The sequence below is a fragment of the Kwoniella bestiolae genome, chromosome 1, assembly GCF_000512585.2.
Source record: "Kwoniella bestiolae CBS 10118 chromosome 1, complete sequence".
Lineage (NCBI taxonomy): Eukaryota > Fungi > Basidiomycota > Tremellomycetes > Tremellales > Cryptococcaceae > Kwoniella > Kwoniella bestiolae.
The window spans coordinates 5602100-5622516 of record NC_089241.1 but is presented as its reverse complement, the minus strand read 5'-3'; the positions used below and the strand labels follow the sequence as shown (position 1 = coordinate 5622516).

General features: G+C 47.0%; 5 protein-coding genes across 5 annotated transcripts; 2 read left to right on the top strand and 3 right to left on the bottom strand.

Annotated features, from left to right (window-relative positions):
* Positions 1–1091: 1091 nt before the first annotated feature.
* I302_102113 (uncharacterized protein) lies at positions 1092–1971 on the top strand (the record flags this gene model as incomplete). Its single annotated transcript, XM_019187493.1, has 3 exons — positions 1092–1412; positions 1622–1678; positions 1816–1971. The coding sequence occupies 3 exons, from the start codon at positions 1092–1094 to the stop codon at positions 1969–1971; spliced, it is 534 nt and encodes a 177-aa protein (XP_019050371.1).
* A 911-nt stretch (positions 1972–2882) lies between these two features.
* On the bottom strand, positions 2883–4675 carry I302_102112 (uncharacterized protein; the record flags this gene model as incomplete). Its single annotated transcript, XM_019187492.1, has 3 exons — positions 2883–2975; positions 3076–3483; positions 3566–4675. The coding sequence occupies 3 exons, from the start codon at positions 4673–4675 to the stop codon at positions 2883–2885; spliced, it is 1611 nt and encodes a 536-aa protein (XP_019050370.1).
* Positions 4676–5362: 687 nt separating this feature from the next.
* I302_102111 (uncharacterized protein) lies at positions 5363–11833 on the bottom strand (the record flags this gene model as incomplete). Its single annotated transcript, XM_065869416.1, has 25 exons — positions 5363–5626; positions 5750–6028; positions 6125–6463; positions 6524–6574; positions 6634–6813; positions 6909–6966; positions 7018–7109; positions 7173–7235; positions 7294–7386; positions 7442–7474; positions 7555–7894; positions 7960–8228; positions 8282–8406; positions 8481–8739; positions 8791–9027; positions 9080–9151; positions 9201–9250; positions 9305–9405; positions 9461–9707; positions 9762–9845; positions 9898–10543; positions 10597–10638; positions 10694–11089; positions 11142–11661; positions 11751–11833. 25 exons carry the CDS (start codon positions 11831–11833, stop codon positions 5363–5365), a joined length of 4923 nt encoding a protein of 1640 aa, XP_065725488.1.
* A 985-nt stretch (positions 11834–12818) lies between these two features.
* I302_102110 (uncharacterized protein) lies at positions 12819–15366 on the top strand (the record flags this gene model as incomplete). The annotated part of the gene is made up of 2 exons (XM_019187490.1): positions 12819–12898; positions 12969–15366. 2 exons carry the CDS (start codon positions 12819–12821, stop codon positions 15364–15366), a joined length of 2478 nt encoding a protein of 825 aa, XP_019050368.1.
* A 488-nt stretch (positions 15367–15854) lies between these two features.
* Positions 15855–17436, bottom strand: I302_102109 (uncharacterized protein; the record flags this gene model as incomplete). Its single annotated transcript, XM_019187489.1, has 2 exons — positions 15855–17253; positions 17312–17436. 2 exons carry the CDS (start codon positions 17434–17436, stop codon positions 15855–15857), a joined length of 1524 nt encoding a protein of 507 aa, XP_019050367.1.
* Between the last annotated feature and the right edge of the window lie 2981 nt (positions 17437–20417).

The following is a 20417-nucleotide window of genomic DNA, read 5'->3' as shown; positions in this document are numbered from 1 at the left end:
ACTATGAATACCAAGCAGTGGTGCTGGTTACTCGCAATACTGCATTGCTAACAACGTTGCTATCGACTAAATGAATTCACGCTCGAGTGAGTGTGATCTCCCGGCTAAATGCGTGATAAGCTCCGATATCCGGTATGTTCGGATTTGACCGTGCTACCTCACCAAGTCACACTCGCTGCTTGCTTGTCGTCTGTGTACAACAAACATATTCATTCGCGCAGACCAGTGCTACTGCTTGTAACAAAGCCCAAGCCATATTCCCAAGTATATCTGTATCCGAACACCTGGAGTAGATATCATTCCTAACCTGCGACTAGAAAGCATGAAAAGAGTTCAAAAAACACCAAAAAATCAAGGTCTTACTGGGATTCGAACCCAGGTTACTTGGAACCGTCTGGCTCAAGGGGAGGAGATTTCGAACGAAGCTGTTCAAAACCAAGTGTCCTAACCACTAGACGATAAAACCTTTGACAAAGGGGTTTCCTTTGCAATATATATGTAGCTTGTGGCCGAGAGACATGCGCTGAGGTCAAGTCTGACCATTGTCTGTACGCTACGAGGCTTCCATGCATCTCTTCTCGAAGGCTGGATGGCTGTATCGAGAGATGAACGTGATACAAGGGCAATTTTCAGGTAGATTGGTATGTTTGGTTCAGGTGAGGCAGAAACGCAGAAACGCCACACCACGTTCCAACATAAAGTTTATGCGTCATCAATCACTTTACTCGTTGAGCGAGCACGAGCATAAGTCTAAGCACTTCGACAACTTGAACTTGGATCTCATTCCTAGTGCTTTTCATGAACAATCACAAACGATTCATTCATCATTGATAGGACCATCTCATACAGAGAGCGAAGCAAGAATATTTGTCGACCTGCTATCAGACTTTACACACTGAATCAACCATCACATCTCACTTTGATCCAGTATCATAAACCCTCAAAACCATCAGACGAATCATCGTATCTCCGTTAAGTTCTAAGACCAATAGATTCTCACCCAATACTCCCCATTCCATCATATAAGACAAAATGAGTCGGTACGTCCCCTATGCCCATCTACCCCTCTATCCCGACGTCATATACTCACAATGACTGGCCCCCGCAGCCTAACAACCCTCTCCCAGCGTAATCCCACTGCCCAATCCCACTCCCATTCCCCCTCTCCGATCCTCTACCCTCCATCAGGTCCCTCCTCAGGCCGAGTATCACCCTTCCCCCGCCCCGGATCAACAGCCTCGCAATACTCTGAATCTCCCTTCGGAGGAGGGATGAACAGTGGTCAGGCTCCCTTCGCAGGAGGGGGAGGGGGCGGGCCGGGGAGTGGGTATTCACGAACGACGCATGAGGTCGAGGGGCAGAATGATGAGCGGTTGGAGGGGCTTTTGGGGAAGGTGAAGATATTGAAGGATGTGAGTTTGGGGTGTCTCTGATAGGTATCTGTGAGAAAATGGTATGAGTGGTTGTTTGATGAAGGGGGGTTCTCAGTCTCATGTGATGGGATAAGACATTGAAGGGATGGTTGTCAACAAGATGGTCAATCTGGCTGTCGATCAATTCGGACGATATTTGAAGAAAGTAGGATGACCATCGTGCTGATCAGCACTCTCCTACATTACAGATAACAGTCGGTATAGGAAGTGAAGTACGAGATAGCAACGTTTTATTAGGTAACATGGTGAGTGTCTTGATATCCCTTGGTATATGCAAATATAGTATGAACCCTCGACGGCTACTCACTCTGAAGTATCTCTTGCCTCGCTTTCCGACCATGTCCCATTCGCTAAATGCTAATTCTCTTCCCACACTGATCAGAACGACTCCTTCTCATCCACCTCGACCTTCCTCGGAGGGACTTTCCGCCGAATGAACAAGATGGCCAAAAGGCAAGGAGGCAATTGGTGTTGGTTCATGGGGTTCTTGTTATTGGTCTTGTGGATCTTCGTAGTCGTCTGGTGGTTGAGGAGGTAGCGGGTAGCATATGTACATTATCGCATGTCAAGGCGTAATCCTGCATCAAGAACTAACAAGTTAGAAGATCACGAGAGCTTCTCATGTACACACCAGCCCCAGCAGCTGAGATGAGAAAAGCGACAAGCAACAGGCAACAGGCAAAAAGTCAAAAAGGCAAAAAGGCCTATAATGCACGACAAAACAAAATACACACACTGCACAGTTTTATCTTCTATATGCATTTTCTACCATGATTTGCGATTTATATACCCAATATTGTACTCGACAAATATCCTTTTCTGCCCCTTTTCCCCAGATCCAAGGCTTTGAGTTAAACAATATAATAACACTATTCTCATGATAGATCGATATACAACAATTCAAAGTGTCACAGCGTTTCACAAGATCCCAAAATCAAGATCCAATTATCCACTCATGCAGGTTTATTTCCAATGTTTCCGTTTCCAGGTCCAAGACGCACAAACCGAAGATGATGATGATTTCCTTCTCTAGACAATTCCTTCCATTAGATGTGATGGAAGGTCCTGTTCCCCCATTTCCCATTTTCCATTTTCCTTTCCTTGTTCTGGTTGAATTCGATGGTTCAGATCTTTAATTCCTCCATAGTGTTTTCTTGTCCCATTTCACACTTATGTATCTCGGATTGTCCATTCCATGTCTTCCACAAGTTATACACCTTCATCGCCTCAATCACTCTAATTCTTTCCCGAGCAAGTTCGCCGGATATTTGGATTCTCGGTATTCACACTGATCCATCTTTCTCTGGTTGTCATCATGATCATTTCCAATCTATTCCCAACCCCAATCTTGATTTTTCACAGTGGCTTGTTCTGATCTTGATTATCGACATTCCAACAAGATACACAATATACAGTGAAGTTCACCCCCCTTTCCAGATGGACTATCACTTATCCAGCTGAAGCAGCAGCAGCAGCGGCGGCGGCTCTAGCTTTCTCTTCTGCTTTTTTCTTCTTGCGCTGTAGCTTCATATGCACGAGGCCCTGTCCGAGTTCAATGGAATCAGTTTCCATATCCCAACAAGAAAATGATACCCCGCCATAAGGTCGTGGCAGTTTGGGATTGATTGGGAATATCACTCACACAAGCATTGCAAAGCGTCCTAGGCCCCATCGGCCCCCTCCTCCATTCGGGCGTTTCCGTCGCCCCGCACCCCAGACATTTCGGTACTGATTTCTTATTACTACTTCCTTGTGCGTCCGCGCTCACATTCGGCGCCGGTGCAATCCCACTTGGTCCACCTGGTCCTTGGCCAGCTGGTGGACCTAGATCAGTCGAATTCCGCCTTTTACCTCTTTGCATTCCGTCGTTCGCCGCGAATAGCTGTGCCGAGAAAGGAGCGGTGGATCCAGCTAGTAATTGTTGAGAATCAACTGCGAGGGATACTAATGACTCGAAGGATTGTTGGTTGGCTGAAGGGGATGGCTCGGGCTGGGTGGAGGGCGTGATGAATGGGAGAGCAGATAATATGTGACTGTACATTTCGAATGCCTAGACGTGCGAGATCCATATCAGCTTGTGTTCGTGGTGCTCACCATAATTGTCAGGCACAGGAAAAGCTGCTTGCACTCACCTGAGCAAATTCCTCAGGTCCAACCCTAACAGGTTCCACCGCTCTCCCCCCAAAAGGCGGAGTAGACATGTACCCCTCGGGCAGAGGCACGTTGGCATACATCATACCGGGATATCCAGCACTATGCGGCGTGTTCTCAGGTAAAGTAGGTTCAGACCATGATCTGCCCATGGACATGGTCTGCGGAGGGTTGGGAGGGGGTAACATCGATCCCGAGGTGGCAGGGGAGGCGGACGAGGAGGTGATCTGGGGGTTTTTGGAGTACGGGTGAAATCTGGGTGAGGGGTTGGCTTGAGGTTGTGAATGCGAAGAGTAATGGGGTGAAGCAGAGGATGAGATTTGGCGATTTGAATTTGGTGAGTTGTCCTGTATTTCAGATCTGGTGAGATTCGATGCTGAGATGGAGGATGGACCGGGTTGCCATGCTGTCAGTCCATTCCCATTCCCATTCTCATTTCCCAATCTATCCGCGGTACTCCAATTGAGAGGGGATGGAGGGAATTCGGTGGATTTGACATTCGGTCTATCGGCCAAGTCCATCAACGCTATTCCGGTGTTATACCCTCCTATCCCGCCCATGTCGTTCTCATCCATATCAGTGATGGTTATACGTGAGGACGAAGCCAGGGCTGAATCAGGGGTAGAAGATGGTAGAGCTACACCTTCAAGTAGGTCGAATTGGGAGGGACCAGATCTGGACATCTTCTCCCAGACTGACGGGGTATGGTTATGCCTCTCTACCTCCTCTTTCAGCTCAGGTATGTCGGGTATCCTATTTGCCAGATAGGGCGAGAGGGTCGAATGGAGGTTTGTGTGTTGATGGGGAAATCTAGATTCGGGGTAGTAGGAAGGGAGGAATGTTGATGGGATGTAGGGCGGTTCGTGCAGACCACTTTGATTTTGATTCTGATTCTGATAATTGCGCTGATGTTGTTGGTGGTGAGTTATTCTAGGTAAGGGTAAATCAGATATCGAAGTGGTAGATAACGGAGTAGGGATGTAAGGTGAAGAGGTGGTTTCTGAACTACTGCTAATCTCGCTAGGTGGGGCAGGTATGTGATTGTTGATGGAGAATCCAACGGGGGGACCGTCGTTGGGTCGTCTACTCATGACGATATTATCGAGATACCTCGACGAGGTGGGTAGTTGAATAAAGGGGGATCATTCAGATATAGTTATCGCTATAGATAGGTGATAGGCGGTAGTCACTGTGTTCGTCTCGTTATCGGATGTGCAGTACCGGTAAGTTGAGTTGAGAAGGAGATGGAGTGGCCCCTCTCTTTAGTTGATGTGTTTGCTAGTCGGAGCGGGAACCTTGGGTCCTGAATGAGAGTGCTAGTGAGTTTGTGATCGAGATGAGTGTGGTGGTGGGAGTGGGTTAATGACGAATGGTGTGATCAGGATACAGTATGATGAGATATTGATTTGTTGGTATGATAAGTGTAGAATGAGATCTGGTTGAGAGGGTAAAAGACAAGTGAGAGGGGGTCAGACGGTGAGAGTGAAAAGAGGAGAGGGAAAAAGGTCCGAGCTCTGTGGAAATAGAGTTGTTTTAGTTTCGATTGTATTCGACATTTGTAATTTGGACCCTGAATATTGGTCTAATTTGTAATCAACGTTAATCAACCAATCGTAATGGTGACGGATTAACCGGTTAGTCATACTCTCTGCTCGTGAGACTCGTCGTATCCGCAGTACTCGACAACGCTCAGTTGACTATCAGTTATAGAAATGCATTTCATCTACACTTGACAGATATATCCTTCCCCTTCCGATGTGAACTATTCTATGACGAAACTATGAACTAGCAACAGACTGTCTACTAACAGTCCCACCTTCCATGGCCAAAACCAGCTTCGCGAAATAACTATTCTGGTTGCTTCTGAGATTGTTGGGTGAATCAAATTCCAGCACTTTACCTGAACCCAGCACCAGAATCTTGTCATAGTCCATCACGGTAGATAATCTGTGTGCGACTGTCAATACCGTAGTGGAGGATGGTAATGACCGGATGGATCTTTGAATCAATGCGTCGGTCTCGAAATCGACTGATGCTGTGGCCTATTCAGCGGGTAAGCCCAAGTCAGCTTATGCCCTTCCAACTATCATTGCCTCGTTTCATGGGTGAGTGTCAGAGACGAGGGAGTTTGCAATATCCCCTCATGACAAGAAAACCGAACCCACCTCATCCAAAATCAAAATCTTACTATTCCTAACCAACGCTCTACCAAGCGCGACCAACTGTCTCTGACCCTGACTCAAATTACCTCCACCAGCAGCGATCTGCGTATCGAGCGATAACCTCTGGGGTGTAGCTGAGCCGCTGACGGTACCAGTTCCACCTTCCTGTGGTGGGTTTCGAGTCTGACCCAAACCGGAAGCTTGGAGAGCATCGTTCAGTTCCGCATCGTCATGTTCCCCGAATGGGTCGAGGTTGAATCGGAGACTACCTGATAGGAGAACCTATACTCATACAATCAACGATTAGCTATCTTTCCCTCTCAATGATTGCTCTTCTTCTACACCTTATTTTGAGTATGACAGCCATGGCAAACTCACAGGATCCTGGGGAATGATAGTAACATGACTTCTCAAAGCATGCAGGTTGATATCCTCCGTCTTGATCCCATCAATCACGACACTCCCTTCAGTAGGTATCATCCGCAGTAGAGCCAAAGCCAATGTGGACTTCCCACTACCCGTTCTACCGACTATACCGACCTTCTCCCCGCTGGCAATGTTCACTTGCAACTTATCAAGAACGGTAGGTCCATCAGGTGAATATCTAGCTGAAAGCTTATCTAGGACAATAGAACCGGACGTTGGCCATGAGGCGGGAGGTTGTTTCGATTGGATCGCTTTGGGTTCTTGGTCGATTACGAGGTAATCTTCGATTCGCTATGACATATCACCTTGTCAATTGACAATCGCTCTATCACAAGACATACAATGACTCACCTCGACTGAATTTCCCTGTACTTCCATCTCATTGACCAATCTGACCCACCACTACGACATTGGCTCGTCAGCAGTCGTATCTAAATTCAGAACGCGCAGATGCAGCTCACCAGAATCATTGCAGAGAAAGAGATAGCTTGACTCAACGCAAAACCAGTAGTAGAAGCATCAAGTCTGACACCATAAACCAAGAACGCAGCCAAAAGAGCCGAGAAAAGACCTCCCAGCATGTCAATTCGGATAGTCACCCATCGATTGAGGTTATAGCTAAAGGAGAAAGTCAGCGCGAGCTTTCATGATTACCAGTTGGAATACATAGCTCACAACTGTGCATCACAAATACATCAGCTGACAGTCTTTTTCATGAGAAGATGGGGTCACTCACAGCAGTAGCAGCTCGAGTGTACTTATCAGCCTTTCGTTGGGCTTCGGCTCGGAGTTTTCTGATCACGAATATTAGCTTAGACGCCCCGATCAAGTGTGACAATACTCACTGTTGAGCACCATAGGCTCTGATGGAAACAATACCGTTGACCGCAGCTGAGAAGTGAGAGAACAAGGGACTCTTGGCGTTTGACATTTCTCGCTATTTGCAATCAGTGGTATCATCAGTCACTCGGGCTCAGCTTCGGAAATGTCGTCGACCCACCTTGACACTGAGTTGACTGTGGATGTAGACTTCTCCCAAGAACGCACCAACCGCTCCGATGACCTATCGACAGATCGAGATCAGTACTGTGGCTGCATCGCAAAGCATCGAGTCCACTTACAACCGCAGGGATCGAGAAAATCGGTACAAGGGCAATGACGACGGCGAATTTCAGGATCAGACCAACGGAGATATCAGCGACTTCGGAGAAAGTCTGCAGATATCGAAGTCAGTGGGATAAACAATATCTGTCGAAGAGAGCAACTCACATCGGTGAATGATCCATCGACATTTTTCATGTCCTACACAACGTAGCGTCAGCTTATCGCATGCATTTTTCTCCACCAAACACAAGTATAGCCCTTGAAATAACGCAACTCACCTTGGTAAACCTCGAGATGATCCTTCCAACAGGCGTAGAATCCAAAAACCTCATATAAGATCCAAAGATCATATCCGTCAATTTCCTGTGGATTTTCCTTGATCCCTTGATAGCTCCAACATAGAACAAGACCGCTGAACCAGCCAAAGAGCCGAGACTCAAAAGTACCCAGACGATGTATAACCCGAGATAATATACCGCAGAGACTCTCTCAGGATGTTCAGACTCTTCGTACGCTTTGGCCCATCTACCAAGCCAGTAAGTTTGGAAGGCGTTGAATCCTTGTCCGCCCAGGACGAGGATGAAGTACAATAGCCAGAAAATGGGTCCACCAAAGGTACTGTAAACATATGCAAACATCAGCTCAATTTCTCAAGTCTCGAAGATACCGCCATGATGACCTACCTGAAGAAAGAGATCATAGCTTTCTTAGAAATTCTACCTTCACTCTTCTCCTCGTCCTTGACAAGTTTGTTGGCAGGTTTCTTCTCTTCAATCTTGCTTTCCGCTGAGATAGCTTCTTCCGAAGCCTTGATGTCTTCTTGGGCTTCCTTCTCTACATCTTCATCTGGGAATTCGGAATCTTCAATCGGACCTTGACTTTTTACCGTACCATCTTGGTTGAAGGCGATCATATAGTCGGCAATGGGTGCAGCGAGGCCAACATGGTGGGTCTATTAGAGGACATCAGGAACCCTTGCGCAAGAGTGACTATGCTGCAACTCACAATGAGCAGAACGGTCCTGTCCTTCATCAAGTCCCCCTTGAAGAGGTTGTCGATGATCCACCTGGAGGTGAGGGTATCGAGCGCAGAGAAGATATCTGATTTGTCAGCTACCACCGTGGTGAAGTCTACTCACCATCAAGAAGTACGATCTCAGTCTTCGAGTAGACAGCTCTAGCCAAAGTCAATCTAGCTTTCTGACCACCACTCAATGTGATACCTTTCTCTCCAACTTCGGTGTTATCCCCATCATCGAACAACTTCAAATCAGGCTCCAAAGCGCATGCTCGGAGGGTCTTAACATATCGATCGTGCTCGTATGGTTCACCGAATAAGACATTGTCCTTGATAGAATCGGACATACACCAACTTTCCTGGGCAGCGTAAGACACTCCGCCTTCTCGGGGGAGATGGAAGAAGGATCCTTGTTTCTGTTCGAAATGGAGTTCACCGACGAGAGCCTACAAATAGATTCAGCCATTATCCAGCCATTCCTAAGCAGCAACACTCACCTTGAGGAGAGAAGACTTTCCACTGCCCGTTGGACCAGTGATCAGATTGATCTTACCCTTGACGAAAGTGACTTCGGGAATCCGAAGACTGAATTCTTGCGTGTTACCAGATTCGACTGGACCCCAGCTGAAAGTCGCGTTTTGAATTCTAATCAAACCTTCTGTCTCGGCTTCAAGTTGTTCGGGAGTCTTGATGGTTGCGATCTTGCCCTCGGAGTACTCATCAATCATTTCGCTCTGTGGGTGGATCAGCTAATGCAATGTGATGTATACAGATCGGTATACTCACAGAGGTGAGGAATTTGTCAATTCGTTGCAACGATACCCATGCGGTGACAAACGCGTTGATGAGATAGAAGCACTAGAGTTGTATGTTAGCGCTGGAAGTGTGCCTTGCGAGTTTAGCTTACCATTCCCATCTGACTCTTGACAAGCTCGAATACGACCATACTAGTGAACACTGCGGACACATGTCAGCTATAGCGTATGCAAATGCAAACTGCATTCCACTCACCCGTAGCAGCGGAAAGCTGTTTTTGTTGAACCAAAGTGTACATAGCGAAGGTGACCACCATTGTGAGGACCGGTAAAATGTTGTTGAGAATGATGACAGCTCTGAGAAACAAATCAGAGTTGGAAATATTTCGTTGATTGCGTGAGTATGACTCACAAAGTCATCAATCGTCTTTGCCAGATCAAGTGCAACTCGTCCTCTCGCTTGGCGGCAATACGCTCTTTGATCCTATCTTCCCATCCGAACATCTTAATCATTCTCAGCGCTCCGATAGCTTCAGTGATGGAATCAACCCTGGAGTCTGTAGCCGCCATTCGTCGATGTTGGAACTGTGCGTTGAATTTGGTGATGAGACCGGGGATGGGGAGCGTAATAACCATTGTCAACATTCCCACGAGGGCACCTAGATGCGCAAAAGTCAGCCTGCATTCTAAATTACTCTGCCAGGACCACTCACTCCAACTGAGGATCCTATAGAGCAAGTAGATACACAGAGCGAGCTGAATAGGAGTATAGACGAAGACGAGGGCGAGATCACGACCTGTTCAATGTTGTTAGCCAGGAGTCAAACAGTTACAGTGGATTCCACGTACCTTCCAATACCGACTCGACATCGGCAGCCATCAACACATTGATCTTACCTGCCAGACCTTGACCCTTTGCCTTTTTCGCCTCGGCATCGGCAGCAGCTTCTTTATCGTCCTTCTTGTTTGTACCATTGGAGCTGCCGACTTCGGTGTCGTCGTTAGTCGCGACGTCATCGCCTAATAGAGCTTCAGTCCCGCCAGGAGCAGGCTCAGTGACATCCTCAATTCTGATTTCCGGAGCACCGTTGGCAGTGGTCTCTTCCTTCTTTTCATCCTCGATAGCATCCTTCATCCGTAATCTCAAAGCATGGTCGAAGAGAAGTTGAGTAAGGAGAGCTTCACTTCTGACCAAAGCTCGAGTGGTGGTGAAGACGTAGTACTGGATAGTCAAAGATCCAAAAGTCGGCCCGACAAAGAGGAATGCAACCCATACGATAGGTTTGAGAGTAGCGCCTTGTCCATCTTTTTCGAGGTAATCGAGAAGCTGATTGATCCCGACTGAACCGGCCATTTCGGCTACAGCTGAAAGAGCAGACATGGCGCAGATGATGGCCACTTCCTTCTTGAACACGTCGAGAAGACTGATCAATAGATTGCGTTGTTTCAGGCCCTTTTCTCGTCGACGAACGGGATCGAGGGTGTCGATGTGTTTCTGGGATAGTCACGGGATTAGATATGTCCAGCGGAGCAGCAAGAACAACTCACGTTGTACAAGAATTCCGCTCGATCGTAATCAGCCAATGGGTGCTGTGTGCAGTGTCAGTATCTGTGACCGGCCTACAGAGACCGATGAATCACTCACAAGATCGTCATAAGGTAACGCAGGAGTCTTCCAAGCTCTCCACACTAAGCCTGTCATGTATTCGTAGAAGATATAGAATAACCAAGGAGCGGTCTGTTCTGGGTGGATCTCATCCTCAGGAGTAGGGTTGGCAGGATCGGCAGGGGTATAGGTTCTAGGTCGTAGTAGAGGGATCAGAACAGCAGCGACGGAGAGTATAGCAACTCTTGACCATGTGACAGCGTTGTTGATATCCGATGGTACAAGATTGTAAGTAAGGAGGGGCCATAAATCTCGATAAGCGTAGATACACCATCCGATGAAAAGAAGAGTGTCGACATGAGCGATCAGATGTCTTCGAAGAGGTGTGGCGGGGCGGAGTGTGAGCAGAAGAAACGAAAAGATGAGTGTATAAGTCTGCAAAGGGGAGTTAGCAATTCTGATAAGGACGTGTGAGAATATCACTCACGTAGTACCCGCATACACCGAATTCACCCCATTCCAAGCTAGAGTAATCATCCACTCTGTTCTTTCTATGCTTCTTCTTCTTGTGTTTCTTATGTCCCCAATGTCCCTCAACATCTACAGTATCGTCTAATGCCTGGAGATGTGATTTATCAGGAGATTCCGCTTGGATCGCAGCGTAGACCGTTAGACCGAGCAGCGTAGCTATACAGAGCGTTCTAAGTACTTCAAGGAAGAATAATACCGAGCCGTACTCTTTCATCGATCGAATATGAGCAGAGAAATCGGACCATAGTCCCCCTGATGGCATATAAGGTCGGGTAGGGGTTGGTACGGCAGATTCAACCTCCTCTTCATCTTCTTCCTCATTGACTAACAATGGTTGATATTCTTTCTTGGGTAAAAGTGATTTGATGAATCGATATATCCTGGGTATAGCGAATGACATAAGGAGTATACCGGCTGAGATGAAGACTAGGATGGGGAAGAAGAATAATGTGTGTCGTACAAGGAATGGTGGTGGACTATGAAATGAGATGAGTCGAGTCGTGTGAGTAAGCGAAAAAAGATCTGAAAGGAATACTCGGAGAGGGATGTGCTGATTCATGCTCACTGGTTTTTCTTTGTTTTCGACGCAGCTACGTCCACTACGTCTGACAATGCAGTGAAGACAGACTGAGCGTTGATGCTCTCCATCTTGGACTGACTTGACTGTTGTATGGTCAAGCAAGGTGAGAGGAGACGTAAAAGAGAAAGAGCAAAGAGCAAGAGTATAAAGATGGTTGATTAGCTTATCGCTACTACTGAAGTAGTCCATTGCGGGTGATTAGACCATTCGTCATCATACTCGTATTCTGAATTTTGATTTTTTGTAATACTGTAAACCATGAACCATGTGCTCCGGGAATGACACCGCGTGGTGACCGAAGGGCTATCGATATATCATATCATATTAGCGCGCACAGACCCTGTATTCAGAGATAAAGGGATAAAGGGGCAACTAGCATACACATGCATGTCTTTCATGTGTTTGATTTGTTTATCACTCCTACTCGTGCTCACAAGATCAAGGTGATACAATAAGGCGTCATCAACAATCACTCGGAGATGCCAAAAGACAGTCCCATTTCCGACCTCAGTAGTAGGTTCATCAAGAATGAGCGGATCGTTCGCTCCACCCAACGCCGTTTATAGGAACTCACCATGGCCCCGCCCATTCCCCTATAAATGGGAATAAGAACCGTCATTCTGCATCGATACTTGCAAGAGTAAGTACGATAATACTGGTCCGCAAGCTTTAGCCATCCTTGACAGCCCGTCACGCACTCGTCCAAACAAGCCAAACTAGGATATTGGTCGATATTGGAATTTCAAGTGGCTAGTAACTTAATGCAACTTTCTTGAGATCTACAGGTACAGTATCCCAAAGCTAATATTGGCGTTGTTGATATACTGAACAGAATGTATTAACTTGCTAATGTATCTGTCCTGCTTTATGTTGTCTCTTGTTTCCTCACTTTTGTTTTGATCCTTAATAATTCCCTTTTTTACTTCTACTTCACCCTGTGAAGCTGTGTCGGAGCAGTGCTCCTTTTTTATTTCGATTTCGCTCATATCATTTTCAATCTCAAAAGACATCAGTATTGTAGGGACACAACAACTTTATAATCAACCACTCACAATGTCAGGAGGCATAGGCCTAGGACTGGGGTTCACCTCGATCGATTTCGAGCATCCTTCATCAACCATATCCAAATCAAAGTGAGCTCAACCCCCTCTACCCTGTATCATAGCATCACATTCACTAACAAATATCTTATGCGTGATCCAGTGATACCCCATCAATCCCCGCCAAACCCACTCATCCAGCATATAATGTCGCCCTCCCCGAACGATCGCACAAAGGACCCCGTTCACTAGGCGTGGGCAAACGCTTCGTCTCTGCACCTTCCCAAACCCTCCCACCAAGCATATACGACAAGACATCTTCCAACCCCCTTTCAATCCCTGTACCATCACCAGACACACAGAACAATATGCTCGTGAATTCCCCTCAATTGGGGTTGGACCTGGTCAATATCAACCCGACTCAACACCTGCGGCTCATGAAGAAACGTTCGTACATCCATCAAACTTCAGGGAACAAAAGGAATTTCGGTTTGAGTTCGAATGATCCCCTAAATCGAATGTCCAATGTACCCATCGCATCATCTTCTTCGCCTACGATAGGATCCAGTCCAACACTGGGTTCCTCATCACCTATTATGTCTTCTTCTCCTATCCCCTCGCAATCGCAAGACCACCACGTAGACATGCTGGGTCCCTCTATAGCCCTGTCCGTAGTATTAGGTCTGCTGGTATTGGGCGTAGCGAGTTGGGTGGGAATACATTACAGGCGGAAGAGGTTATCGCTCCAACAAGAGGAAGAGGGGTATACGAGGAGGGAGAAGGACTCAGATGAGAAATCATTCACCTCAGAGATGTTCAATGCCTCCAATGTGGTTGAGAAGGGCCTCAGACCTAACCCATCAGGCAACGGGAATAATCATGGCGAGGAGTTGAGATCGAGTTTCATATCTTACAAGAGACCTTTGTCAGCTGTTCAACCATCTGGCAGGAGAGTGAGCTTTGTAGATACGATACATGATGATCTTCAAGATGAGGATGAATGTTCCCACCGGAATAGGAGGGAGAGCATACTACCCCCACCTCGATTCATGATTGCGTCGATACACCAGCCGGAGGCTCAATCCGAACAAGAGGAAGAAGAGATGGACCAGCCCGATCCATCCCCACGGACTTCCATCGCCCCTACCTTAGAAATGATCGAGGAAGAGACCGAGAACGAGACAGAGGAAGAATCGCTTTCAGAGCCATCTGTCCTCGACAGCGGGCCTGAACTTGAAGAAAGGGAAAGACGAGACTCAATAGTCTCTTCCACCTCGTCATCCAGCAATTCCTCAACGTGTTCCGCAGACTACACAACCGCCTCTGCTCGATCGAGCATCTCCTCCCTCTCGGCCCTATCAATCATCTCCTCCTCGTTCCCCCAGACACCCCGAGACCAATCCACCCCACCACCGCAATCCCCCTCGCCCGTTCAGATGGATAGCGAGCACGATGCTATAGGGCCGTACGACTCCCCAACACCAGCAGGGAAATTCCAATCTCGGCGCAAGAGGGCTCAATCCCATGGACCGGGGTTGGGTTTGGTGGAAGTGCAGAAACATGATTTACTAAGAACAGCAGTGGGAAGGACGATGAGTCTCCAGCCTACCAGGGAAGTACGCGAGTTCATAAGACTCATGACTAGTCAGAATGAACCTCTCCCATCGAGTGTGTTAGTGTCGACTGAACCGAGTATAGCCAAGTCCAAGGCTTCAAGAGAAATCGAGGACAATCAGAGGAATATGACCACCAAAGTCGAACAGGTAAAACGGCAAGATGAGATGGAAGATCTCCGAATAGCAGCGTTCATCTCTTCCCAGCTCGAAGAGAAGGTAACGCGAGAACAAGAGGAATCGCAGAAGAAGATAATGGCTCGATCAACCTCGTTTCCATCTAAGCTACTCTCACGCAAGAAATCGTCCAAGAACACCGGTGGGTCGCCCGGATCGAGGGAATCCGAGATCATCTCCGGGTCAAACGGATCCAACGGGTCCAACTATCTGAAAAGGGCATTACGAGCGTTCAATACCACCACTCAAGAAGACCTACCGGTACCTGTACCGGTCATTCCGACTGAGATACCCAACAAGCAGGACGCAGAGAGTATAAAGATCCTGGCGGAACGTCAAGCCCAATTGGAGAGGTATCTAAGCCTGATCCAATCTGAGGGGAGATCTGGTACTGCTCACTCCAGTACCGAGGATTCTGAGAGGCTACATCATCAAACGGAAGAAGAAGAGGAGGGGGAGGGTGATCCGTATATGTCCGCAGAGCAGGAGAACGGCGAGCAAGAAGAGATAGATATGGAGATCGAAGAGGAAGAAGAAGTAGAGGAGGTAGACTCGGTGTGGGATCCAGAGGCGTACGCTCAGGAGATGGAATTGGAAGATGAGGGGATAGCTTTTGAGGATTATTATATCTATTTTGAGGGTCATGAGGAATATCACCACCAGGAGGAAGGGGAGGAGGAGGATGAGGTGGATTGGACAATGAGGGGTAGCGGGAGGAGGGAGATGGATCGGAATAGTGGGGTTCCTCATATTAGAGTGACTAGTCATTGATGGGATGAGAGGGAACATAATATGTAGGATGTTTTGGTATCGTAGAATACAATACCGTATTATAGAAAACTAGGACCAGTATTGTATATTAGTTCATAAACATAACGAAATGAAATGAAACGCAAGGGTCGGCAATAACCTTATCAAGTCGACACCCGTCAGTCAAGCATTGTTTAGTCCTACGAATCCACAGCGTCAGAGACTACACAAAATACGTGTTAAGTACAGTACATGGTGAATGTAATATGCATGTTTGTTATGTTTTTGTATATCTGTGTGATGTATGTATATAATTTCTACAAACTCATCTGATCGATATAGAATCTCGATATTTTCAGGAGTATGGTAAATGCGTTTGGTGTTTGACTTTTTCTTCTTCAATTGTGTTTGTATATACTTTTGTTGTTCGTTTGTGATGTATGTGAAAATGCCAGGTACTAAATGCTATATGTCTTGTACGAATGATATATGTGTTGTTGAAACCCTTCCTATCCCGCAGCGACGCCAAAAACCTGACCCAACTGTTTACTAGCCCTATTGATCTCATCCTTCTTCCTCTGTTTCTCCTCTTCATCGTACGTCGGCGACTTCTTGCCGTTACTCGCTGTCCTCCTCATAGCTGGCGCCACTTCCCCCAAGACCTTTCGTCTATCAGCAGTAGCTTCGGACGCTCGTCTAGACCAGGAAGGTAATATCTGAGGTGTCTGCGTCTGCTTGATAGGTGAAGTATGTCCCGAATGATCCCTCTCCCTTTCCCTCTCTCTCGAATCTCGACCTCTACCCCTCTCTCGTTCTCGTTCTCTCGAATCTGATCGTCGTCTGGTCCTAGACCTGGAAGGTGCCTGTTCCCTATCAGCCGGACCACCAAAGTTCGAGGTCATCTGCCCGACGTGATGTTCCTGCCTCTCGCGAGACCTTCCTCGTCTTGGCGAATCCATATTCACTTCTAGATTCCTATTCCTGCCTGGTCTAGTGGCCGGGGGCACGATAGGTGATAGTGGCATACCATTAGATTCCCTATGACTCGGCGTGATCACATTGGTAATCACAGGAGCGGGGACCTGAGGTATCAACTTTCGTTGCGTCTGAGGAGATCCAGGTATGGGATCCGATCGAGAGCGAGATAAAAGCGATGTGGAGGGTGCGACCTGGGGGCTTGAGGGTATACCGAGTGGTACTGTCTTTCGACCCGGTGTACCCGATATGAAAGGTGGGATGGCCGATTCAGAGACTATCCTTGTCGATCTGGGTAAAGGTTCCTCCTGCGCAGTGACGAGCGAAGGACCTAGACTAAGCCTTGAAAATCCAGAATCTATGAGATCCGCTCGGTCTTTACTCGACGCTCGGTTCTTGTGGTTCGCGGGTTTACCACATGCGCATCGTGGGATGAGAGCGTTGGGCGAGATGACACTGTTGACCGCACTGGGTTTTCGACCGTATCTAAGGGTATCTATCGAGGCTCCAGCTGGGTAAACGGTCGAGCCTACAGATCCCGGCGTCTGACTTGGTGCGACAAGTGGAGAGGGTCTGGAAGCGAGAGCTGGAATCTTCATGGGTACTGAAGCGGGTGCACCAAACTGTTTGGTAGGATAGGCAGGGGGTGGGAGGTCGAAGTTGTCCCTTTTGGGCGAGTCGACTTCGGAAGGATTCGTTTGTGGGGATTGAAGAGGGGATGAGGATACGGAAGAAGATCCAGAAGAGATCGAGCTGGACCCTCTATTCTGGGCTAAGACCCGAGGCGATCGACCTGGATGCTGAGTCGGTCGGACAAGTGGACTCAGCGCGGCGGGTAGCTGAGAGGTGATCTTGACGGGACCGTGCGCCGCTCGAACAGCTGGCGAAGGCGTTCCTTGATCACGAAGTCGACATTCCGAGGAACAGTACAGGCTATACAACGGGTCAGTATAGAGTAGAAAGTGAATATTTTCGGCAGACTCGTGCTCACCCTTTGCAAGGCTGTTGACAGATAAAGCACCTTTCAAAATCTTCTTCAAACATGGTATCGAGTGGTGGGGGCGGAGATGCACGAGGCAAGCCGCAATTTTGACAGAGCTGGTTGAGAGAAGGCATTTTCGGTATGTCAGCGAGGTGTGCTTGATTGAAGATAGCTTGGCGGATTAGAGAGTGATGGATGGTTTTTTGAGATGAGTGGGAAATCTTGAAGGAATGTTTTGTTGTCACAAGGACTTTTGGGTGGGAAGTGGGATATGACATGTAAAAACCAACTCACAGAAAGAGCCGCTTTGTAATCTATTTATACCTTATTTCCTATTCAAAGTCCGAGGCCGACGACTGTCGAAACTCTAAGACTGTAATTGAAATATCCTCACTCCGATCGAAGGACGGCTGTGGTTGAATCCTATATCCCAGGTGATCTGACCAGTTTCAGTCTCCGTGTAAAAGACAGATCGAGCTTCGATAGGCAGAAACCGATGTGAGCGGAGTAACGACTTGTAACGACAAGAGATGAATCGACTTCGATGAGCTGTTTGAGTTGTCCGCAATGACGAGATTGAAGGGAGGATTTCGAAATAAAGGTAAGTCGTTGTGAACACGTCTTGCAGGTGAGCTCGAGTCGATGTGAAAGGATTGTACAGGGTTTGGTGTCTATTGCTGTGTGGAAGACCAAGGATGAATGCGAAGGCCTTTCAAGTCCAGCGGTATGCGATTCGATGAAAGGAGAGAGGGGACGAGTCGATGATTAAGCAAAAAAGTAGAGCAAAGATGGCAAGGAAGGTCGGCCGAAATTGAAATGACAATGTATTGGTGGAATTGATGATGTGTTGATGTCTTGTATGTTGTATGCAATGCTATTGATGCGTGTTGATGTGATCAGCGACTGATGGTTCTCGTTGCTAATAAGATATGTCGTGATTTATACATGAGAATGAGAGAGATAAAAAAGTTGAAAGTGAAGGTGAAAGTGATGTGAGGAGAGGACTGAGCGGTTATCGGTTGAGGTTAAAGTGAAGTCGACATTATTCACTTTGTTATCCTTTTCTCCTTTCTGATGGGATAGGATGATAGAATAGAATAGAATGATAGAATAGTCCACAATTGACCCAGTAGTTTCCTTTAACAAAGCAACAAGATGATATCCCTTTCTGATTTTCGTTGAAAAAAGTTTGTTTCACTTTCCACCATGAATCATACGCACTCAATTGTCTCGCACGTTCTCATAGGAGAATATATCAGGATACACGTGAAAATTTACCGATCATGGATCAATGGATATCCTACTCACCTTGATATGGATATCACTCCTTGTATGCTATGTATGCTATACTTCTAAGCTTGGATGTAAGGTGTGGTGTTGTGTGCAAATGATAAATGAAAGATTGAATGTTTTGATGCTTTGTAAGTATCGTAGTGAATTGCGTGTAATGAAATGAAAAATTCGATTAGGTATGCTGATGTGATGTGATGCTATGTAAAACTCACGCCATCGATATCACTCATTACTGCTCTCTATCAGATTACCGAGTCGATTTGGTTTTACTACTGTACCAGTGTATAGTATAGTGGTACGGTACAGTCGAGATTCAGGGTAATGCGCAAGGCCCCGTTGTGTTGTTTTTAGGTCGTTTAGGTCGTTCTTTGTAGAATTTTCTCGGGGGATTACGCTTGTTCCTTATTCTTTGCACTGGTATGACGCACTCAAACATTTATTCCGATTGCGAATACAGTTTTTTTTCTCTTTCGCGAATATATGTATCTGTCGTGGGATTCAAATCGAACGTGCTTGTACAGACACGTAAACATTAGAAAATACGAAAACAGAGTTTCACTCTTCATTACAAATTACGTGTTGTCAACATCCACACGGTACGGAGGTCCGGATCGACGGATTGACCCATACACGTTTTATACTACTGTAGCTTCTGTAAGCATTGAGTGGACGAGACACACATATTCAGTTCATTCGTACAATCCTACACATAAACGAGCGACCCTATTCACACACTAGATCATGGCGAGATGTGTGTTTCACCAACAATACGAGTTCGTTTCCATATCCAGGAAAACGGTCTTGTCCTGGACTGTTTCGAATGGGAACTGTTCAACTTTGACTTGGCTCGGAGGAGAACGGGACCGGGTACGAAGTGAAATTTGAGTTTCGTGCAGATACCCATCCCCAAAGGTTCTGAATGACTTATCAGCTGACCATACCTTTCTACGGAACGGATACACGCATTCCGAGGTGACATGTATCATAACTTCTTATTCGCTTCACCACCTTTGCCCTGCAAACGGGTTAGAAAACGCGAATGTTACACACACCGCCGAAATTTTAAGGATCATTTCGATTTTGACTGATATACACCGTGCGGAGCTCGCTTCATACACCGAACTGCAGTAAACTGTATTGCGTCGGCACACTTGAACAAGCGTCATTCCCATTCAAATCATCGGCAATCACCGATTGGGTCGATGTTTGATGAATGAGCGAGTATCATCACTCGTTTGAACTCTCGATGTCGTCTGCCCAAGCTGCGAGGTTCGGCAGTACAGTACCAGCTTTTCATCCGCGACAAATGCCGATTGACCTTCTGGAATCATAGTATATTGATGTCATAGGTACGCTACCTCAGAGGAATGCAGGGTTTATAAACGTCGTTTAACGTAAGTCAACTCGCAAACCCGGTCCGATGTCGATGTTCCTTCTCTCATTGCTGCATGCTCGATTACCTCTATCCGACCGCAATCACTAGCATTTCTGGCCTCAAGACTGGTTCAAGGTCATGCATGTCTGTAAGAGACGGACTATCTCTCAAGAGACCGAGGATCCCGCGATCGTGTGTAGTGAGTGGGATGGACAAACAACGAACCGCCGTCATTCTCTCGAACCTGATCGACAAACGCCACAAGTTCTTGGTTTCTTGGTATCCCGTTGAGGCTGAAAATTCCAAGCTCAATGTGATCGATCGAGATCCGTCTTTGTGGTTGAACTCCGCGATCAAGGTGTACAATTCTTACCGAGACGTTGGCCCGCTGCATTCCGGTTTGTCAGCTCGTGTATGTACTGTAATTCGTGCTGAGCAAAGTTGTCC